General features: G+C 29.1%; 1 protein-coding gene and 1 pseudogene across 1 annotated transcript; one reads left to right on the top strand and one right to left on the bottom strand.

The window, feature by feature from the left end:
- Nucleotides 1-696: 696 nt before the first annotated feature.
- Nucleotides 697-2,053, bottom strand: LOC127084188 (probable 2-oxoglutarate-dependent dioxygenase AOP1). Its single transcript, XM_051024588.1, has 3 exons — nucleotides 1,646-2,053; nucleotides 1,228-1,558; nucleotides 697-1,094 (listed from the first exon to the last, which is right to left on the bottom strand). Exons 1-3 carry the CDS (start codon nucleotides 2,020-2,022, stop codon nucleotides 849-851), a joined length of 954 nt encoding a protein of 317 aa, XP_050880545.1. The 5' UTR covers nucleotides 2,023-2,053; the 3' UTR covers nucleotides 697-848.
- A 2,233-nt stretch (nucleotides 2,054-4,286) lies between these two features.
- Nucleotides 4,287-5,560, top strand: LOC127078835 (probable 2-oxoglutarate-dependent dioxygenase AOP1; annotated as a pseudogene).
- Nucleotides 5,561-18,266: the final 12,706 nt, after the last annotated feature.

The following is an 18,266-nucleotide window of genomic DNA, read 5'->3' as shown; positions in this document are numbered from 1 at the left end:
TTCATTTAATTAAAAGATGCCCATGGATACATTCACATTTGAAAATGCACGAATAGTCAATATTGAGTGAGTTTTAAGCTAAAGGTTTTTCAATTATTCATATTAGCATATTGGATAGCAAACATGATTTCCCACAATTCAGCTTGAAGAGAGGTGCAAATTTTAATCTTAACTAGAAAAACTTTCAAGAATTTTATTAAATTATCCATAAATATGTCATAAGTTGATATTGTAGAATTTCCTCGTGAAGGTTCATCTATCTTGCAAGTAATCTAATTATGACTATGAAAACACCGTTTAACTTATTTAACTTATAAAATTTTAGGGGTGCGAGAAGGTCGACATTTACTTTAGCTAATAAAAACAAAGGAGTGATATGTATACAAAATGTAAAGGGAATACTATTTTTTTATGAAACCATATTTATTTTCTTCCAATTGTAAGCCTTTTCAAAATTAGTTTACATAAAAAAAATTGTACCAATGAGATGATGGGGATACCATTTTTTTTATTGTGTTATTTTTTATTTTCAATTTTAAGTATAATTTTGAATATTGTATTTATAGTTTTTTCATTCTTTAACCAACCAACATTGGTGTGGTTTTTTTCTTTCAAGTTCAACATTCATTTAAAATATTTTCACTTACAAATTTTTAAAATTTTTGTCAATGAAAAAATTGAATTTGCAATACTATATATAAAAGGAATGGTAATTTTTGATGTAACTATATTTTATTCGAATTTTATCATTTATTTAAACTCATACAAAATTATAACTAATTTTGCATTATATGAAAGAAAGAAGATAACACATATTTTTTGATTATTTCTAATTAAAAAGTGAGATATCAAAGTCCTGCAAATTCTTCAAGTGCTCCCTCTTTAGTGCCAACTTCTTTAATAAAATTCATGAACTCCTCATATTTGAATGGCTTGTAACGGAGAGGATGATCTTCTTCATCCACCAACTCTGAAGGAACTTTAATGAGTGTGTCTTCCTTTGGCACTGAAAAAAGAACAAATACAAATCTCTCTTTGTCTCCTTTTAACACCACTCTGTGCATTGGTGCTTTAAATCTCCCATTGCTCCATGTCTTATATTAAAAATTATAGGCATTCATAAACTCACTTATATAAAAAAAAAAATTGATTTTGTAAAAAATAATAAAATCATTTAAGAAATTGGTTAAAAGATAGATTAAACTAAACTAAAAATAAGTTTATTACCTGTAACATGTCACCAACAATTACAATAAATCCATTTGAAGGAACATTTACGTTAACCCAATTGCCTGATTTTTGTAACACTTGTAAACCTTGGATTTCATTCTCACATATAAGTGTTAGGCTACCTTTGTCGGTGTGAGGCACAAAAGTAACAGTAGAATCTTTGTTTTCTTCAGGAAGTTGATACCTTGTCAAACGTGAATCAGTGTCACTACTCAACTCTTCAACTTCTAGAGTATACTTTTCTGGAAGACCAAATCCCTCAACGATCATCTTTAGAATAAGGGAGTTTAATTCCCGTGCTTTTGAGGTAAAAGAAAATAATGTCTCACTGCATATACATATACTATTATGTTACACATAAACTTTATTTAATATGAATAAAAATTAATATAATAATAAAAAAATATTTAATTACTTAAACGTTGGATTTCCTTCTGGCCACATGAGGTTAGTGAAATTTTGAGTTGTATTTGGCTTAAATGCGTCTTCGACCCCAAATGATTGACTATGGGGAATGGAAGGACTCTTGCCTAAGTAGCCTCTAGCAAGTCTTGAGCCTGTGAATTTCAACTTTGTCTCCTCAGGTAACTCAAACAAAGATTTCATGTATGTGAACATTTTTTTTTGTAAATCATTTGGTATTTCATCACATCTTAAGAGAAAAGCACCATGACTCTCAAATGCTTCTCTCACTTTCTTACTCATTTCTTTCCATCCTTCACTTCCTTCTTCTAATGTAACTCCACTACTCTTACGAAAATCCAAAATTGGGATTCCACTCTCGATATCCATTTTTCTTCTTGTTTTTGCTTTTGCAGTATATTTTATTCTGTGAATTGTATTATTCTCAACCAAAATGTTGAATTATATATATAGTGACAATCTACATGTAAGTAAATTAATTTTTATTGACTTTTATTATTATTATTATAATAATAATAATAATAATAATAATAATAATAATAATAATAATAATTATTATTATTATTATTATTATACCTAATAAAATTGCTCTCAATTTTTTACTCAAATTGAAATGGTTCATTGAATTTGTTTTCAAGAAAATTAAAAAAAATAAATTCTTTTCTTTTAAAATGAGTGTAATTTTGAATTTAATAAAAATATATATTTTTAATTATACCATATAAATTATATTAAATACATTATTCCCAAAATATTATATTCATTATAATCAGGAATACACTAAGAGTTGATATAAAAAAATTTGATAGGATTATTAGTATCTTCCTTTTATTTACAATAGTATTTTATTATGTGTGGAAGAAGGAAAATTAACATTCATTGTAAAAAAAGATGGAGTATCATCTAGAAAAAAAATATAAAGTATCTTCTTTTTTTAATTGGTCCCTCTGTTTATTAGTTAATCTTCTATCTTATTGATTTTAGCTGATATACATATATATATATATATATATATATATATATATATATATATATATATATATATATATATATATATATAAAAGTTTATATCAATTAAAAAAAATAAAAATAAACAGTGTATTTCTTATAGTAGGAAAAAAATTAATTAGATAATATTTTTGAGAGAAAAAGCAATACATAGAAAATACAAAAAGTTAGTAATATTTTACAAAAATATTATATTTGTAAAATAAATTTATTTATTATCTTAGATGTGTTTGTATAAAATTTCAAAAGGAAAGCAATATTTAAAAATAAAAATACATAGTTATTTATCTGTTTTCTACATACTAATTTGAGTATAAGGTTTTTATTTGTCCCTCAATTAAATGTTTAAAAAAGAATATGGTCTTGATCTTAAAAGAAAATATTTTTAACAGTATCTAGAAAACAAATTATTAAAATTGTATTTTGAATATAACTGTAAATTGAGATAATAAAAAAAAAAAACACACACACACATATATATATATATATATATATATATATATATATATATATATATATATATATATATATATATATATATATATATATATATATATATATATATATAAATTTAAAGTTTATCTCAATTCTATAATTATATTCAATGTATAAAAAGAATATGGTCTTGACCTTAACAAAATATAGTATTTTATTAAAAGCATCTAGAAAATAAATAATTATAAATTGAAATAAACTTTTATATATATATATATATATATATATATATATATATATATATATATATATATATATATATATATATATATATATATATATATTTAAAATAAAAATTTATTTAATTCATAACTATGTTCAATGTATAAAAAAGAATATGGTCTTGACCTTAAAAAAATATCATATTTTAAAAATAAACATCTAGAAAACAATTTATTAAAATTGTATTTTATACATTGAACATAATTATAAACTGAAATAAATTTTCAATAAATTTATTTATCATTTTAGTTTTTTAAACAAGTCTTCAAATTTATCTCTTGGATAGATTATACAAAATGACTTCTTATCTATATTAAATTGTATTCAATGTACATCAAGTATTTTTCTGTAAAGATAATTAATTTTTACATAAATTATTTTAAAAGGAATACAATACTCTTAAACGAATAATATGACTCCTTATTCAATGTACATATATAATAAAGAATATTGCTTTGACAAAAAAAACTAGCATATTTCTCAAATACTTAAAAAAAAATTATAAATATATTTTTTCATAGATTGAACATAATACTATCTTCTAGATATATACAACATTTGTTTTTATAACAAATGTCATTTTTCTTATTTCACTCATTAAAATAAAACTGTAAATAGAAGAAAGTGAGTAATAATTTATTAAATAGTTAAATCCAGTGATTTTAAAAAATAAAATTAATTCAATGATAATAATAATAATACAAAAAAGAGAATAATATTAATTATCTTTGAAATCAAATGAATAATAATAATAATATAGTAATAAATTTTCTATTTTCCAAAAAAATAAATAATAATACAGTTGATCAATTCAAATTTAGTTTATTTCTATACTCATTTATATATTATTATCACTGTATATATAGTTTAACATTGGGTGAGAAAAATACAATCCACATAATAAAAATATAGTGCAAAAGAAAGAAAAAAAAGAAGAAAGAAAATGGATAGTGAGAGTGGAGTTCCAATTCTAGATTTCCATAAAATCAATGGAATTACATTAGAAGAAGGAAGTGAACAATGGAAAGAAATGAGTAAAAAAATGAAAGAAGCATTTGAGAGTCATGGTATGTTTCACTTAAGGTCTGATGAAATATCGAAAGAATTACAAACAAAAATGTTCACATGCATAAAATCTTTGTTTGATCTACCTGAGGAAACAAAGTCCAAGTTCACTGACAAAAGAGTTTATAGGGGCTATTCATAGAAGAGCGTTGTCCTTCCTAATAGTCAAATATTTGGTATTGATGATACTTTTGATCCAAATGAGACTCGAAGCTTCACTAATCTCATGTTGTCAGAAGGAAATCCAAATTTTTGGTAATTAATTATTTTACTTTAATAATTTTATTTTAAAATATTTTATTAGTTTGTAATGAAATGAGGCATAATAATATATTATGAATATATGCAGTGAGGCACTAATTTCGTTTAGCTCAGAAGCACGATAGCTAAGTTCATTTATCCTAAAGATGGCTGTGGAGGGCTTTGGCCTTCCAAAAAAGTACTTTTCAGAAGTTGAAGAGTTGTGCAGAGGTAATGATACTCGACTAACAAAGTATCCACTTCCTAAAAAAACAAATGATGTTGCGATTACTTTTGTGCCTCACACAGACAGATCATGTCTTACTTTTATAAGTGAGAATGAAATTCAAGGTTTGTAGTTGCTACATAAATCAGGCAATTGGGTTAACGTAAATGTTCCTCGAAATGGTTTTATTGTAACGGTTGGAGACATATTGCAGATAATATATAACTAAGCTTAATATCATTTTTGACCATGTGAATCTTTATATACACAATTTTTATGAATAATTAAATGAAGTTATTTTCTTGATGATTATAATGATTAATATATAGGCATGGAGCAATGGGAGATTTGAAGCACCAGTGCACAGGGTGGCGATAAGAGGAAATAAAGACAGATATGTATTTATTCTTTTTTTATTTCCAAAGGAAGAAACATTCATTAAGGTTCTCTCTAAGTTAGTAGATGAAGATCACCCTCTTCGTTACAAGACATTCTCGTATGGATACTATATCAATTTTATTAAAACTGTTGACACTAAATTGGGAGCACTCGAAGAATTTGCTAGAATTTGATGTCTCGTTATGAGATGCAGGCAATACTCCTTTATGCTATAATAATATAATGATGCAAAATTAGAATATTTTATATATTGCCTGCTTATTTTCATATAATCTAAAATTAAGTTATATTGCTATATGAGTTGCACTCTTATCCTATTTTATATATTGTTTTCTTAATTTTATAGAATGCAAAAATAATTTTATATTTATGTATGTCTTGTCTTCTTATCTCTCATTTTTTCTATCTTTTTTTAATTAAATAATAAAACATCAAATTTTGAATAAAATAGTTTTAATAAATAATCAAATTGAAATAAAATATGATTAAATTAAAAGTTAGTATTCATTTTATATACTTCCTCTTTTCCACTACGAATGATCCCTTTAAAATAAAAGAATATATCTCAAAATGAATGATTCATTTTAATTTTCAATGCATTTTTTTACCTCTATATTCTAATTAGTATTATTTTCATCATTCTCAATACTTGATAAGAGATATTTTTGTAAAAATATTATTCTATTTATTCATTTTTTAACTTATGTAAAATAGTTAACTAGATCAATCTTTGTGAGACGGAAGGAGTAGAGTATAGTAAACTTAATTCTTTGATTGGCAAAAAAAAAAGACAAAATTATAAATAAAATAATTTAAATGATTGCTAAAATTGAAAGAAAGAAGTCTACCAAAAGTTAGTTCGTTGAAGCCACATCATAAAAGTTTATTGGAATTAGGATATTCATGGTTGTGAGTTTATCCGTGAATCTGTCGATCCAATTAGATTTTGAAATTTTTTTAAATTGTAAATTCATTATTATTTTTAAAATGAAAAAATAAAATAAATATATCAGTACAAACAACAATTTTATCGTATTATTTTTATTCACAATCAATACTACTAGTAGATCAATGATTCTTCATAATTTTAAAACTAATTATTGTTTTTTTTATCATTTTAATTTATGTCTTTTATGTATTTCTTACTTATCCTTATATAATGCAAAAAACTTATAGACTATTAACTTTTTAAAACTTGTATACTATTAAGAAAATTTCTCTCCAAAAAAATGATTTTAAAAATAGAAAAAGAGATAAATAATCTTAATCGCACTTTGGGCTCCCTTAAGGAAACACATAAATATCTAGTTGATGAGCATTATAATGTTTCACACTTTAGTTGAGAAGGTAGCTAAAGTAGAGTATGCTACTTATCCATCTTTAAAACTTAAAATTGAAACTCCCAAAGGACAACTAACTTATTACTTCACTATCTTGTACTTGATCTAGATCTTCAAGTGATAGAGGAGCGATTTTCAAGAAAAAATCTCATGTCACACTAGGAGAAATAGAAAAAGCATTTTATCTAAAGTTATTTGTTACTCCCTTATTCCTTTTTAAGTGTCACTTTTTAGAGAAAAAAGTTGTTCATTTTTAAGTGTCATTTCAAAGTTCAATGTAGTATTTGCCACACCCCAAATTTTACCCCTAGATTTTATAATCATTTGCATCCTAGACATCTTCATGCATAACTAACCTCATGATCAAGATATGTCAGATTTTGTTTCATTTGTGAATTATGGTTTCCCTCAAATATCTCAAAGGATTGACCAGTCAAAGTTTTGGATTAATCATCAATAGATCAAGTTTTCATACACTCAAGATCTCTCTCTCTCTCTCTCTCTCTCTCTCCCTCTCTGTCAACAAATAAGTGTATTGTGGCCTAATCACAAGTGCATCAAGCTTCATTTTCATTTGACTCACAAATTAGGTTTTGCATCAAGAAGCTTAAGGGATTGACTGAATAATAATTGGTATGATCCTCAACATCTCAAATTCTCTCACTCATTCATTATAATCAAGAATCTACCTTCATCAATAGTCAAGTGAAAAATGGCATAATTACAAGTTAATCAAGCCTCAAAGTCATTTGATCACCAAATTAGGGTTTTTGACCAAGAAGGGGCCTATGGTTGACTTTTTCACCTGAGCATGATCATATACTCTAATGCATCTTTGAATTCCATTCATATGATCTAAATAGTCAAAGAAGATTTATTCTTTGAAGGTTGGAAATTTGAAGTCATCTGATGAATAGTCAACTGATACACAAAGTCAAAGTTTGAATTTTGGTCAACTTTAAGTCTCATGAGCCATTATTTAAGGAAATATGATCAATAATTTCATTTGATCAAGTTTGAATCAAGAAATCAAGATAACTTGCAAAAAGGGCAAAAATGAAGAAATTGAAATTTTTCTAAGTCCACAAATTTCATGTTCAAGTGGCAAACTTCCTAAAGTCATAACTTCCAATCCAAGCAGTCATTTTCTTTGCTCCAAAGCAAAAATGAAAGATTTTGTTCCATATTCCAACTTTTTATTAGAGGGCCTATTCGCTAAAAGTGCAAGTATTTTGAGTTATGAGGCCATGAAGTTGGTGTCTCAAGTTGAAACACTTAGAAAATTTTCAAGTAAGCTTTGATCCCTAAAAAGTAATAAACTTTGGAGTCGGTTTTCATTATGATCCACTTTGATTCAGCAAAAACTCAAAACATGAAAGTTTTAGAGCATGTCTTGGGCTTTTCAAAAAGTACACGTACATTTTTTCCCATGGAGCTATGAGTTTCGAAAATGGGAAGTTAGGGTTCCAAACTTGATTTTCAAGTCATGTTCAAGATGAATTCTTGGAGGAAAACCATTTCAATTGTGAAATTCCTTGATTGCAGGTCCTTTTGTGCTACACAAAGAATTGAGCCTTTATCCATTTCACCATGCCATTTTTGGAATATTTTGCATAAAGTTTGATATCCATTTGTATAACGGATCACTTTTCAACAACTCTTGCATTGAGCCTCTAAATTGTTTCCTATGATCACACTTAACCTCTAAAGCCGGAAGCAACCTCCTAGACTTCAAAAAATCATGGCCAAGATCCTTGATTCACTCCATCTTTTCATCACAAGCCAATATGCATTTTTGTGTAAAATGAAACCAAACATCCAAACAAGCATTCAAATTAAACTAAGATCAATTTCTGCAAGTTACTTAAGCCCTTTAGAGCCTCTATAAATAGAGGGTTAAGCCTCAGAACTAAGAACACCAAGAATTGCATCCAAAACTCCATTATTGCAACTTTCAAAGCTCAAACTTCCAAATTCCATTTATGTTGAAAATTCTTCAAACTAACCATCCAAATACCTTCTAAACATCAAATAGAAGTTGTTCAAACCATTAAGACACCTCAATTCCCCCCAAAGTCAAGAGTGGCAGTTTGAAACTCCATAAAAGGTTCAAAGTCCTTTTTTTTGAAATCCCTTATCCTTGCAAATTCTTTGCAAAACAACAATTCAAACAACTTCCATACATCCATTAGAACTTAACCATTACAAAGATTCATCACTGTAACACCTCCATCATCATTTTCCAACTCTCACTTTACACACTTGCAAGTTGAGTTGGTAAGAAGAATCCAGGGATTCTCAAGTACAAGTGAGCATTCAAAAAACTTCCCTAGGGTCCAAGCAAGCTCACCAGATCATCAGTTCTCATCTGTAACCAGTAGAAGAGGCGTTGGACTTTCTCCAATAGGTAAGGTTTCTACAAATTTGAATTCCCACATTCATGCATCATTTTGAATATTTATGGATACCACAATGCTTGTTTGGATGTGAGGAATGAAAATCCTAACAGTTTAGGCATTGATTGTTGTTCATATCTATTTAATTTCATTTTGAATTTTTAGGGTTCTTCTGGTTTTTACTTAAATTCGTGAGATACAGTTTAAATAAATTTTTAGGGTTCTTTTGGTTTTTGAATATTTAAAACTCTTTTTATTATAGAATTAATTGTTTGTATTTTTTAATGGATGTATCACCACCTCAGTGGTTATATTTCAAGGCTTTGTGTGTGTGCAAGGTCTAGGGTTTGAATCCCCCTCGCCTCAGACCCATTTTATTCATTGTTTTTTTGCCTATATATTTTTGTTATTTTTCATAACTTCAAAAGCTCATAACTTGATGATCCCTAAGCCTTTTTGAGCCATTCTTTTTGTTATGTGTTCATAATTTTGTCTTTTTTACAATGGTGAAAAGAAATTCCAGAATTGATTTATTTTTCATATATACTTATGCTTGTCCAAAGTTGGTACCTTTTAAAGATTGTTTTAAGGTTTCAAATAACCTTCTTTGATTGATACTTTAATTTTTCTTGATAACCATGACTTGTATGAATGTTGTGCATCATATATGAACTTTGTTTGATGTTGTTAATATGCGCCTCTTGGTTTTGACATAATTTTGACTTACTTTAATATATGTTTACATATTTATCTACTTTGAACTTTGTTACTATGACATAAACTTTTGTGTGTTTATTTTGCCATTGATCCATGATTCACATGTCATTCTTGTATGTCTTATTGATAATTTGTGTGTATGTGTACCCTTGTGTTTGTCTTTATTTATGTATTTGAAAATGCTTTAAACTTGTGATAACATGTCTTTGTATGACTTGTATGCTTACATGTTCAAACCTTTTGTATTATGTTGAACATTTGATTGTGATCATATTGAACCTTAACATGCATGTCTTGAATACCTTAACATGTTTTCATGATTAGGTTGATGTTATGTTTAAAACATGTCTTACTTCATGCATATACATGTTCATTCATACTTATTATGACATCCATATACATGTTCATGCATCGTTATGTCATTCATCTTTGTTTCTTCATGATGATATATCCATGTCTATTCATGTTAACTTTATACATCTTTGATTAAAGTTGTTGTATCTTTGTTTATGTTCACATGTTGTACATATGTGTTTACATACCATGCTTGATTTTGTATGATCATGCTTCCATATCTTTGTTTATGTCATGTATGAATGTCTTTTTCATTTTCTTATATTTGTATATGTCATGCTTGAACATCTTCTTTATCATGTAATTATCTTTGTTGATGTCATGCTTGAACATCTTCTTCATTTGCTTATCTTTGTAGATGTCATGCTTGAACATCTTTCTTTACCATTTTTTTACCTTCGATGTCATGCTTGAACATATTTCTTCTTCATTTGATTATCTTTGTAGATGTCATGCTTGAACATCTTCTTTATCATGTGTTTCCCTTTATGGATTTCATGATTGAACATCTTCTTTACCATTTGTTTGTCTTTGTTGATGTCATGCTTGAACATCTTCTTTACCATTTTTTTATCTTTGTTGATGTCATACTTGAACATCTTCTTTAGCATGTGTTTATCTTTGTGGATGTCATACTTGAACATCTTTCTTTACCATTTGTTTACCATTGATGTCATGCTTGGGCATCTTTCTTTATCATTTGAATATATTGCTTATCTTTTATTTATATTTTTACCCAAATCCAAGGGAAATAACTCTTTAATTACTTAATGTGATGGGTAGTTTAGCAATCCATAGTTCCCCTTTGACCTTGTTAGAGTCATTTTCACTTTCAACTTAGATTTAGGTAAGAGTCTGTAACTCTTGTAAGTGTGTTTGTTATGAACACTTACTTACCCTTTTGGAACCTTGATCACTATCAAGTGTTCTTTCACCCTTAGTTAGGTGAAATACGGTTGCTCTGATTCCATCCTTATAAGGATACGTAGGCACATGACCGCGAAATTTTGGCGAGCAAATTTAATAAAACCTTTAGGTACTTCCCAATAAAATATTTTCAAACAATAGCAAACAAACAATAACATAACACAAATTCTTTCAAAAGGTTCCTATAGTATACTATAGATACTTAGTATGCTAATATCTCCCCTTAGTATAACCAACCCCCGAACCTTAGACCTCTTTGCATTGTTTTTATATTGCACAATTAGGACTTTATTTGATCTTTTCCTTTTCTCTTGGGTAAATTAAAGTTCGGTGGTGAACATTCAATATTTTATGATTCAAGTTAATACAATAACTTGATATTCGATTCTCACCGCGACAATATTGATTGCAGTATTGTCAAAGTTACCCCTAATAATTTATTTTATATATATATATATATATATATATATATATATATATATATATATATATATATATATAGAGAGAGAGAGAGAGAGAGAGAGAGAGAGAGAGAGAGAGAGAGAGAGAGACAATAGCTTGATATCCGATTCTCACCGCGACAATATTGATTGCAGTATTATCAAAATTACCCCTAATAATTTACTATATATAGAGAGAGAGGGAAAAAGTTAAATAAATTACTAAAAAGTTAAGGATATTGTAGGGAAAAAATAATCATTGTTTAAAAAGTAACAATAATCATTAGTTGTCTTGATATGTGTAAAAAATAAAAATAAAAAAGACACTTAAAAAGGGACGAATGAAATATTATTATGGTGATAAAGGTAACATTAGACCTCTTTGTCATATTATGAACGTTCAAGTTCCCAATGGAAAATGACATGGATTCCTAAGTATACCTTAACTAAGTCTAAAGGACCCACTAGTTGGGGTTCTAAATTGCCTATTTAATTGTTACAGAAAGTCTTGTCTTCATGAAAAGATTATGGTTTCTAGATAATGGATGCTCAAGACATATGACGGGAAATGCTTTTATGTTCATAAAGTTCGATGAGAAGGAAAGTGATCACATCACGTATGGGGATAAAGCAAGAGGTAGAAGTTTAGCCTAAAGTATTGTGGGAAATCCTTCCACAATTAAAACACCCTAAACCTCGCATATAGTTTAATAAGGAATTTAATGATACTCGATCAACAAAGTATCCACTTCCTAAAGAAACAAATGATGTTGTGATTACTTTTGTGCCTCACACGACAGATCATGTCTTACTTTTTTATAAGTGAGAATGAAATTAAAGGTATGCAATTGCTACAGAAATCAGGCAATTGGGTTAACGTAAATGTTCCTCCAAATGATTTTATTGTAACAGTTGGTGACATATTGCAGATAATGTATAACTAGGTTTAATATCATTTTTGACCATGTTAATATTTATATACACATTTTTTATCAATAATTAAATGAAGTTATTTTCTTGACGATTATAATGATTAATATATAGGCATGGAGAAATAGGAGATTTGAAGCACTAGTACACAGGGTGGCGATAAGAGGAAATAAAGACGTATATGTATTTATTCTTTTTTCATTTCCAAAGGAAGAAACTTTCATTAAGGTTCCCTCTGACTTAGTAAATGAATATCTCCCTCTCCGTTACAAGACATTCTCGTATAGAGACTACATCGATTTTATTAAAACTGTTGGCACTAAATTGAGAGCACTTGAAGAATTTGATGGAATTTGATGTCTCATTATGAGATACAGGCAATACTTCTTTATGCTATAATAATATAATAATGCAAAATTCAAATATTTTATATATTGCCTTCTTATTTTCATATAATGAAAAATTAATTTATGTTGCTATATGAGTTGCACTCTTATCCTATTTTATATATTGTTCTCTTAATTTTATAAAATGCAAAAATAATTTTATATTTATGTATGTATTGCCTTCTTATCGCTCGTTTTTTCTATCTTTTATTAATTAAATAATAAAACATCAAATTTTGAATAAAATTGTTTTAATAAATAATCAAATTGAAATAAAATATGATTAAATTAAAATTTAGTATTCATTTTACATATACACTTAGCTCCACAACGAACGATCCATTTAGAATAAAATATATTTCAAATTGAATGATTCATTTTAATTTTTGATGCATTTTTTTTAATTTTATCTTCTATTAATATTATTTTCATTATTTTTAATATTAGATAAGAAGTATTTTAGTAAAAACTATCATTATCTTTCTTTCATATATTCATTTTTTTAAATCTGTGTGAAATAGTCAATTTTATCACTCTGTGTGAGACAAAGGGAGTAGAGTATAGTAAATTTAATTCTTTGATTGGAAAAAAAATACAAAATTATAAATAAAATAGTTTAAATGATTTCTAAGACTAAAAGAAAGAAGTCACGCCAAAAGTTAGTTGGTTTAAGTCACGTCATAAAAATTTATTGGAACTGGGATATTCATTGTTGTGGGTCTATATGTGAATCTGCCGATCCAATTAGATTTTGAAATTTTGAAATTGTAAATACATGATTTTTTTATAAAATAAACACTTTTTTCAATTTAAAATAACCTATTTTTATAATTAATTACCGAAATAAACACCTTTCATTACTGATGCGCCAGTTGAACTAGCGCATCTAATTGGCATTCAAAGGAGGTGCCCAATCCATTGGCGCATGCATGCATTACTGTAGCGGTGTATTCGTCACTTTATGATTTATTGATTAAACCAAAAGCAAAGCATACAAAGAATCGAGTCGCCACCGCACTTTTATTTATCCAAAGGAATGGCTAAAAAGCGAACAAAAGCCTAAGAAGTTTTACACATAGAAAACTAATGAAAAGATCAGAGATCTGGGTAAGGGGTTAATTACGCAATGGGAAGGTGTTAGGCACCCAAAACGTCCTAGGTACTCCTAGGGAGCCCTTTTCAAACTTGTTGTACGAAATGTTATTTGTTTATGAAATATTTATTGTGCAAACATGGATTGAAGAGATGAGAAAAGAATATACAAGTTATTATTTTTGTGTTTGAACGGATGAACCCGTTGCCTATGTACCTTTCCATGAAAGGTAAGGATCAAAACGCCGTAGTTCGGCTAAAAGATTTCCAAAAATATGAGTGGATTCATTTTAAAACAAAAGCCCTAAGGTCTTTCGTTATCCACGGGAGAAAACTCAACCTATACAAACAACAAGTCCACCATGTGAGAAAAACTTCAACTTGCTAGTGAGGGGTTAACCCTATAATAAGCAAGGAAGTCTTACAATTCAATCACTAAGGACAAAAGGTGAGATTAATATCAACCAACTAGGATAAATCAAACCTATGGCTAATGTATGAAAACTTATCAAGAATGGACCAAGCCACAAAACAATTGAATGAGTGAAATTAACCAATTAGGATATATTCACAAAAGATGGTCAAGGTATGATTAGAATTCAATTCAAAAGAAGTATTATGAAAATGAAGTCTGAAAAATCAAAGGCCTAAAGCCTAGGTTTCTAATTTGAAATCATGTCAAAATGTTTGCACAATAGTTTTCAGGTTTGGGATTAACATGCAAATGGAGGTTTAAAGAAACAAAAGGTGGGAAGGTGTGGAAGTAAAACTTCTTAGATATTCACCTCTTGAAATCATATGTAGATGATTCAAGTGATTCCTTTGGAATAGACAATGAGCAATAGCAAATAAAGGTGGATACCGGATACCAATCAATGGATTTACACCAATCTCCTAAAACAAACATGGATATCAGATGCCAATAAATGGACTTATACCAATCTCACAAAACAAATGAAGCATGGATACCAGATGCCAATCAATGGACTTATACTAGTCTCCTAAACAAAATGGATACCGGAGGCCAATCAATGGACTTATTCCAATCTCCTACCATATCATAGGATACAACTGCCAATCAATGGTCTTATGCTTGCCTCCTCCATGGTCAAAGCAAAATGCTATAAAGCAAAGTTATGAAATGATATACAAATGATGATGATAAATGCACAAAGGCATACTCAAACAAATATGCACAGATGGGTCAAGTAATCAGACAATCAAGTCAATTAGCACACACTATATACAAGCAATAAGGCTCAAGCAAGGTTAGGCTTTACAGCCAACTGGAATGGGGTATGTTGTGCTCTTAACCCTAACATTGAGAGTTAGGGTGAAGCAGATGAAATGGAGATGAGGGGTGTGCCAGCTCTTATCCCTGGTCAGGGAGAGCTTTGAATAATAGGAAGTGTGGGAGTTCAGAAAGTTGGAACTCTTCTCCACAAGTGATTTGACTCTATAAGATCTTGGGTTAATATCCACAATGCATCAACACATTGTGTGAGCAAAGTGGATGACACACTGAATAGTAGGAGATGGATTACACATCTCTTTTGTCTACCAATTGCCTCATAAGAGGACTTTTCCTGCTTGGCACAAAGATAAACAAACACAAGCATTGCCTCTTAAGGAGGACTTCAGACAGGTGTCTGCCCACATAACAGGACAGGTCTTCCAGACTACATGAAGAAGAGAGGTTATACCTAAGTGGTTAAGCAACCAAGCAAAAGCAAGTTCAAAAAGAACTTAAGCAACTAATGTACCTGTGGAAACATCAAACAAATCAGTACAAAGTTCAGACAACTAAACAACAGTCAATAAGCAACCAAACAATCCCAATGTACAAAATGTGTAAACCAAAAGTCAAACTCAAATGAGTTAACATCAACCTACAAAACACACAAAGATTAGTAATCAAAGGCAAACATCAATGCTCAAATGATGGAGCATCAACAACTATGGAACTTGGATGTTCAACCTGAAAACAAAGTTCAAACATAAGCAACCAACCACTAGGTCAAAGCCTAGGGTCAAAGATGGAGAAAAAATTTGAAACAGAAGCTGAAAATTAACATGAATTAACTTCAAACACATCTTGAAACAATCCAAAAGGTCTCACATCAATATCATACACCAAAAACATTTCATGATCATTTGAAGTTCAAGACAATTTTAAGGCTCAAATGTGACCAAACAGAATGAAAAATCTCAATTAAATCAGAAATGATTCAAATAATTCCAACAAAATTCATGCTCATTCACAACATTCATATCAAGCATCACACAAAGAATCAGAACAATTGGAATTCATTTGGCATGGCAAATATATCATATAAGATGAACAAGTAAAGGTGTGACACAAATTGTCACACCTACTTAACATGATCATAAAACAGAAATGATAAATGGTAAAAATACCAAATCAACACCAATATTTCAAGCAAAGAGTCTAGTTTCATCATGCAAATTTTCAGAAGAATTGGATTAACAACCAGCATTTCACAAGTGATATGGCAAGGCAAGGTACAAAATGCATACATGTTCAAATATCCAAGCACAAAATGAAATCCAGCCAAGCACAATTTATGGAAAAATGATAAAAAAATAATAGACAGAAAATGCAACACAATGCAAAAAACCACATAATTTTTGGATCATTATTCAATTAGATATGAATTTTGCAAGATGATGGAAAAATAAAAAAAAGCATGAAGCATGGCATATGAATATGTGGAGGGAAATGAAAAAACATGTGAAGCATTTGAAATTGTTGTCTCCGCCAAGAATCGAACACGGAGCGGATTTAAAATGCAAGTGGCGTGCTGAATGAAACACGGTTGTTTCATTTATGCACTGGTAGTCAACTTGCATGGTCAACAAAATGGACCAATCAGGAACACGCATGGCAATTTGCATGGACCAATCACAATCCAGCCCTAATCTAACACATGCAACAACAGAAAAGCGTAGCATAATGAATCAAAACCGTTGCCAAAAAACTGGAAATCATCTTCTTCAACGCGCATGCATGAACAGTAGACATCATCAAGAACACCAAGAACAAAATCACCAGAAATCACAATTAAACATATCATCATGTAGATCCTTCAACATAGAGCACGAATCTAACACAAACTAAGCATGGATCATCATGTACACATGGAATCGAGCAAATCAAGTTTCACACATGGATCTTTAATCTAACATATCTAACTCAATTGTGCATGAAAAATTGTGATTCAAAGCTCAGTTTAATCAGCATATTAAGATCTACAACAATGACATAATAATTTTGAGAAATGAGAGATTCGATTCAATGACCTCTTGAAGATGCAGAACTGGAATTGGATGAATTCAGGCCTTGTGATGCTCAACAGTTCTTCTACAATGCTTGTGAAGTTGATTGGATGAGAGCTTGAGGTTCAATTGTGCACGAATCCTCTAGAACTTGGATTTACCATTGTTGCTTCAAAGCTTCAAGCATGAACAAACATGCACGGATTCTCTTGATTCTTCCGTCAAACTTGCTCAAAGATGCTTCCAGATGATGAATCAAGTAATAGATTGTGATTTGGTTTGAAGAAATTGAAAGAAAATTTGAGAGAAAAAGTTTGAGAAATTTTCTAGATCTGAAATTGTGATGGTTGTTATGCTGAAAACAGTTAGGATTTCATTTATATATGCTCTGTTAATCACCCTCCTAATCATGCTTAAGCCAATGGTAAGTGGAATTAGCAAAATGAGGTGTTTGTGCAATTTGTGGTTTTCACCCTATGCATGAAAATGCATGGTGAACAGTACACGAAATCCATTGAATTTCACTTAAAATGCATTTTCAAAATCATTGGTGAAGGCAAAATGTTCAAATAATTCACCAAATTTGAATATTGAAATTTCCCTCCAAAAATCCAAGAATTTGCAAATGATTATGTGATGACAAATTATGCAATGCAATGTATGTTTTGGAAACTAGAGGTCAAAATGAGAATTTAGCAAAAAGAACCACTTGAATTTGAGCTTTGGTTGAGAAGTTATGCCCATTTGAATCTTCAAGTACACTTTGCCATGTTTTAATCATATCTCCTTATCCACACATGACAAATTGATGATCTTGGACTTTTTGGAAATGGGAGAGAAATATCTACAACTTTCATGTTCAACAAAATTTCATTTGAAGCTTTCTTGATGATGTAATTTGAAGTTGAAGTTAGGTTAAAACCTTTCCATTTTTGGCAAGTTTGAATTATAGGTCACTTTCTATTTTTGGAAAGTTTTGACCTGACTTTATTTTCTTCAATGTTGATGTTTGAAATGTCAAATGAGACTTGTTTCAACATGAATGAAGTATTTCTAATCACTTCCCACCTCCAAATCCA

This window comes from Lathyrus oleraceus, chromosome 5 (assembly GCF_024323335.1).
Source record: "Lathyrus oleraceus cultivar Zhongwan6 chromosome 5, CAAS_Psat_ZW6_1.0, whole genome shotgun sequence".
Lineage (NCBI taxonomy): Eukaryota > Viridiplantae > Streptophyta > Magnoliopsida > Fabales > Fabaceae > Lathyrus > Lathyrus oleraceus.
Note: the sequence above shows the minus strand (reverse complement) of the source record. Positions and strands in the feature narration are given on the sequence as shown.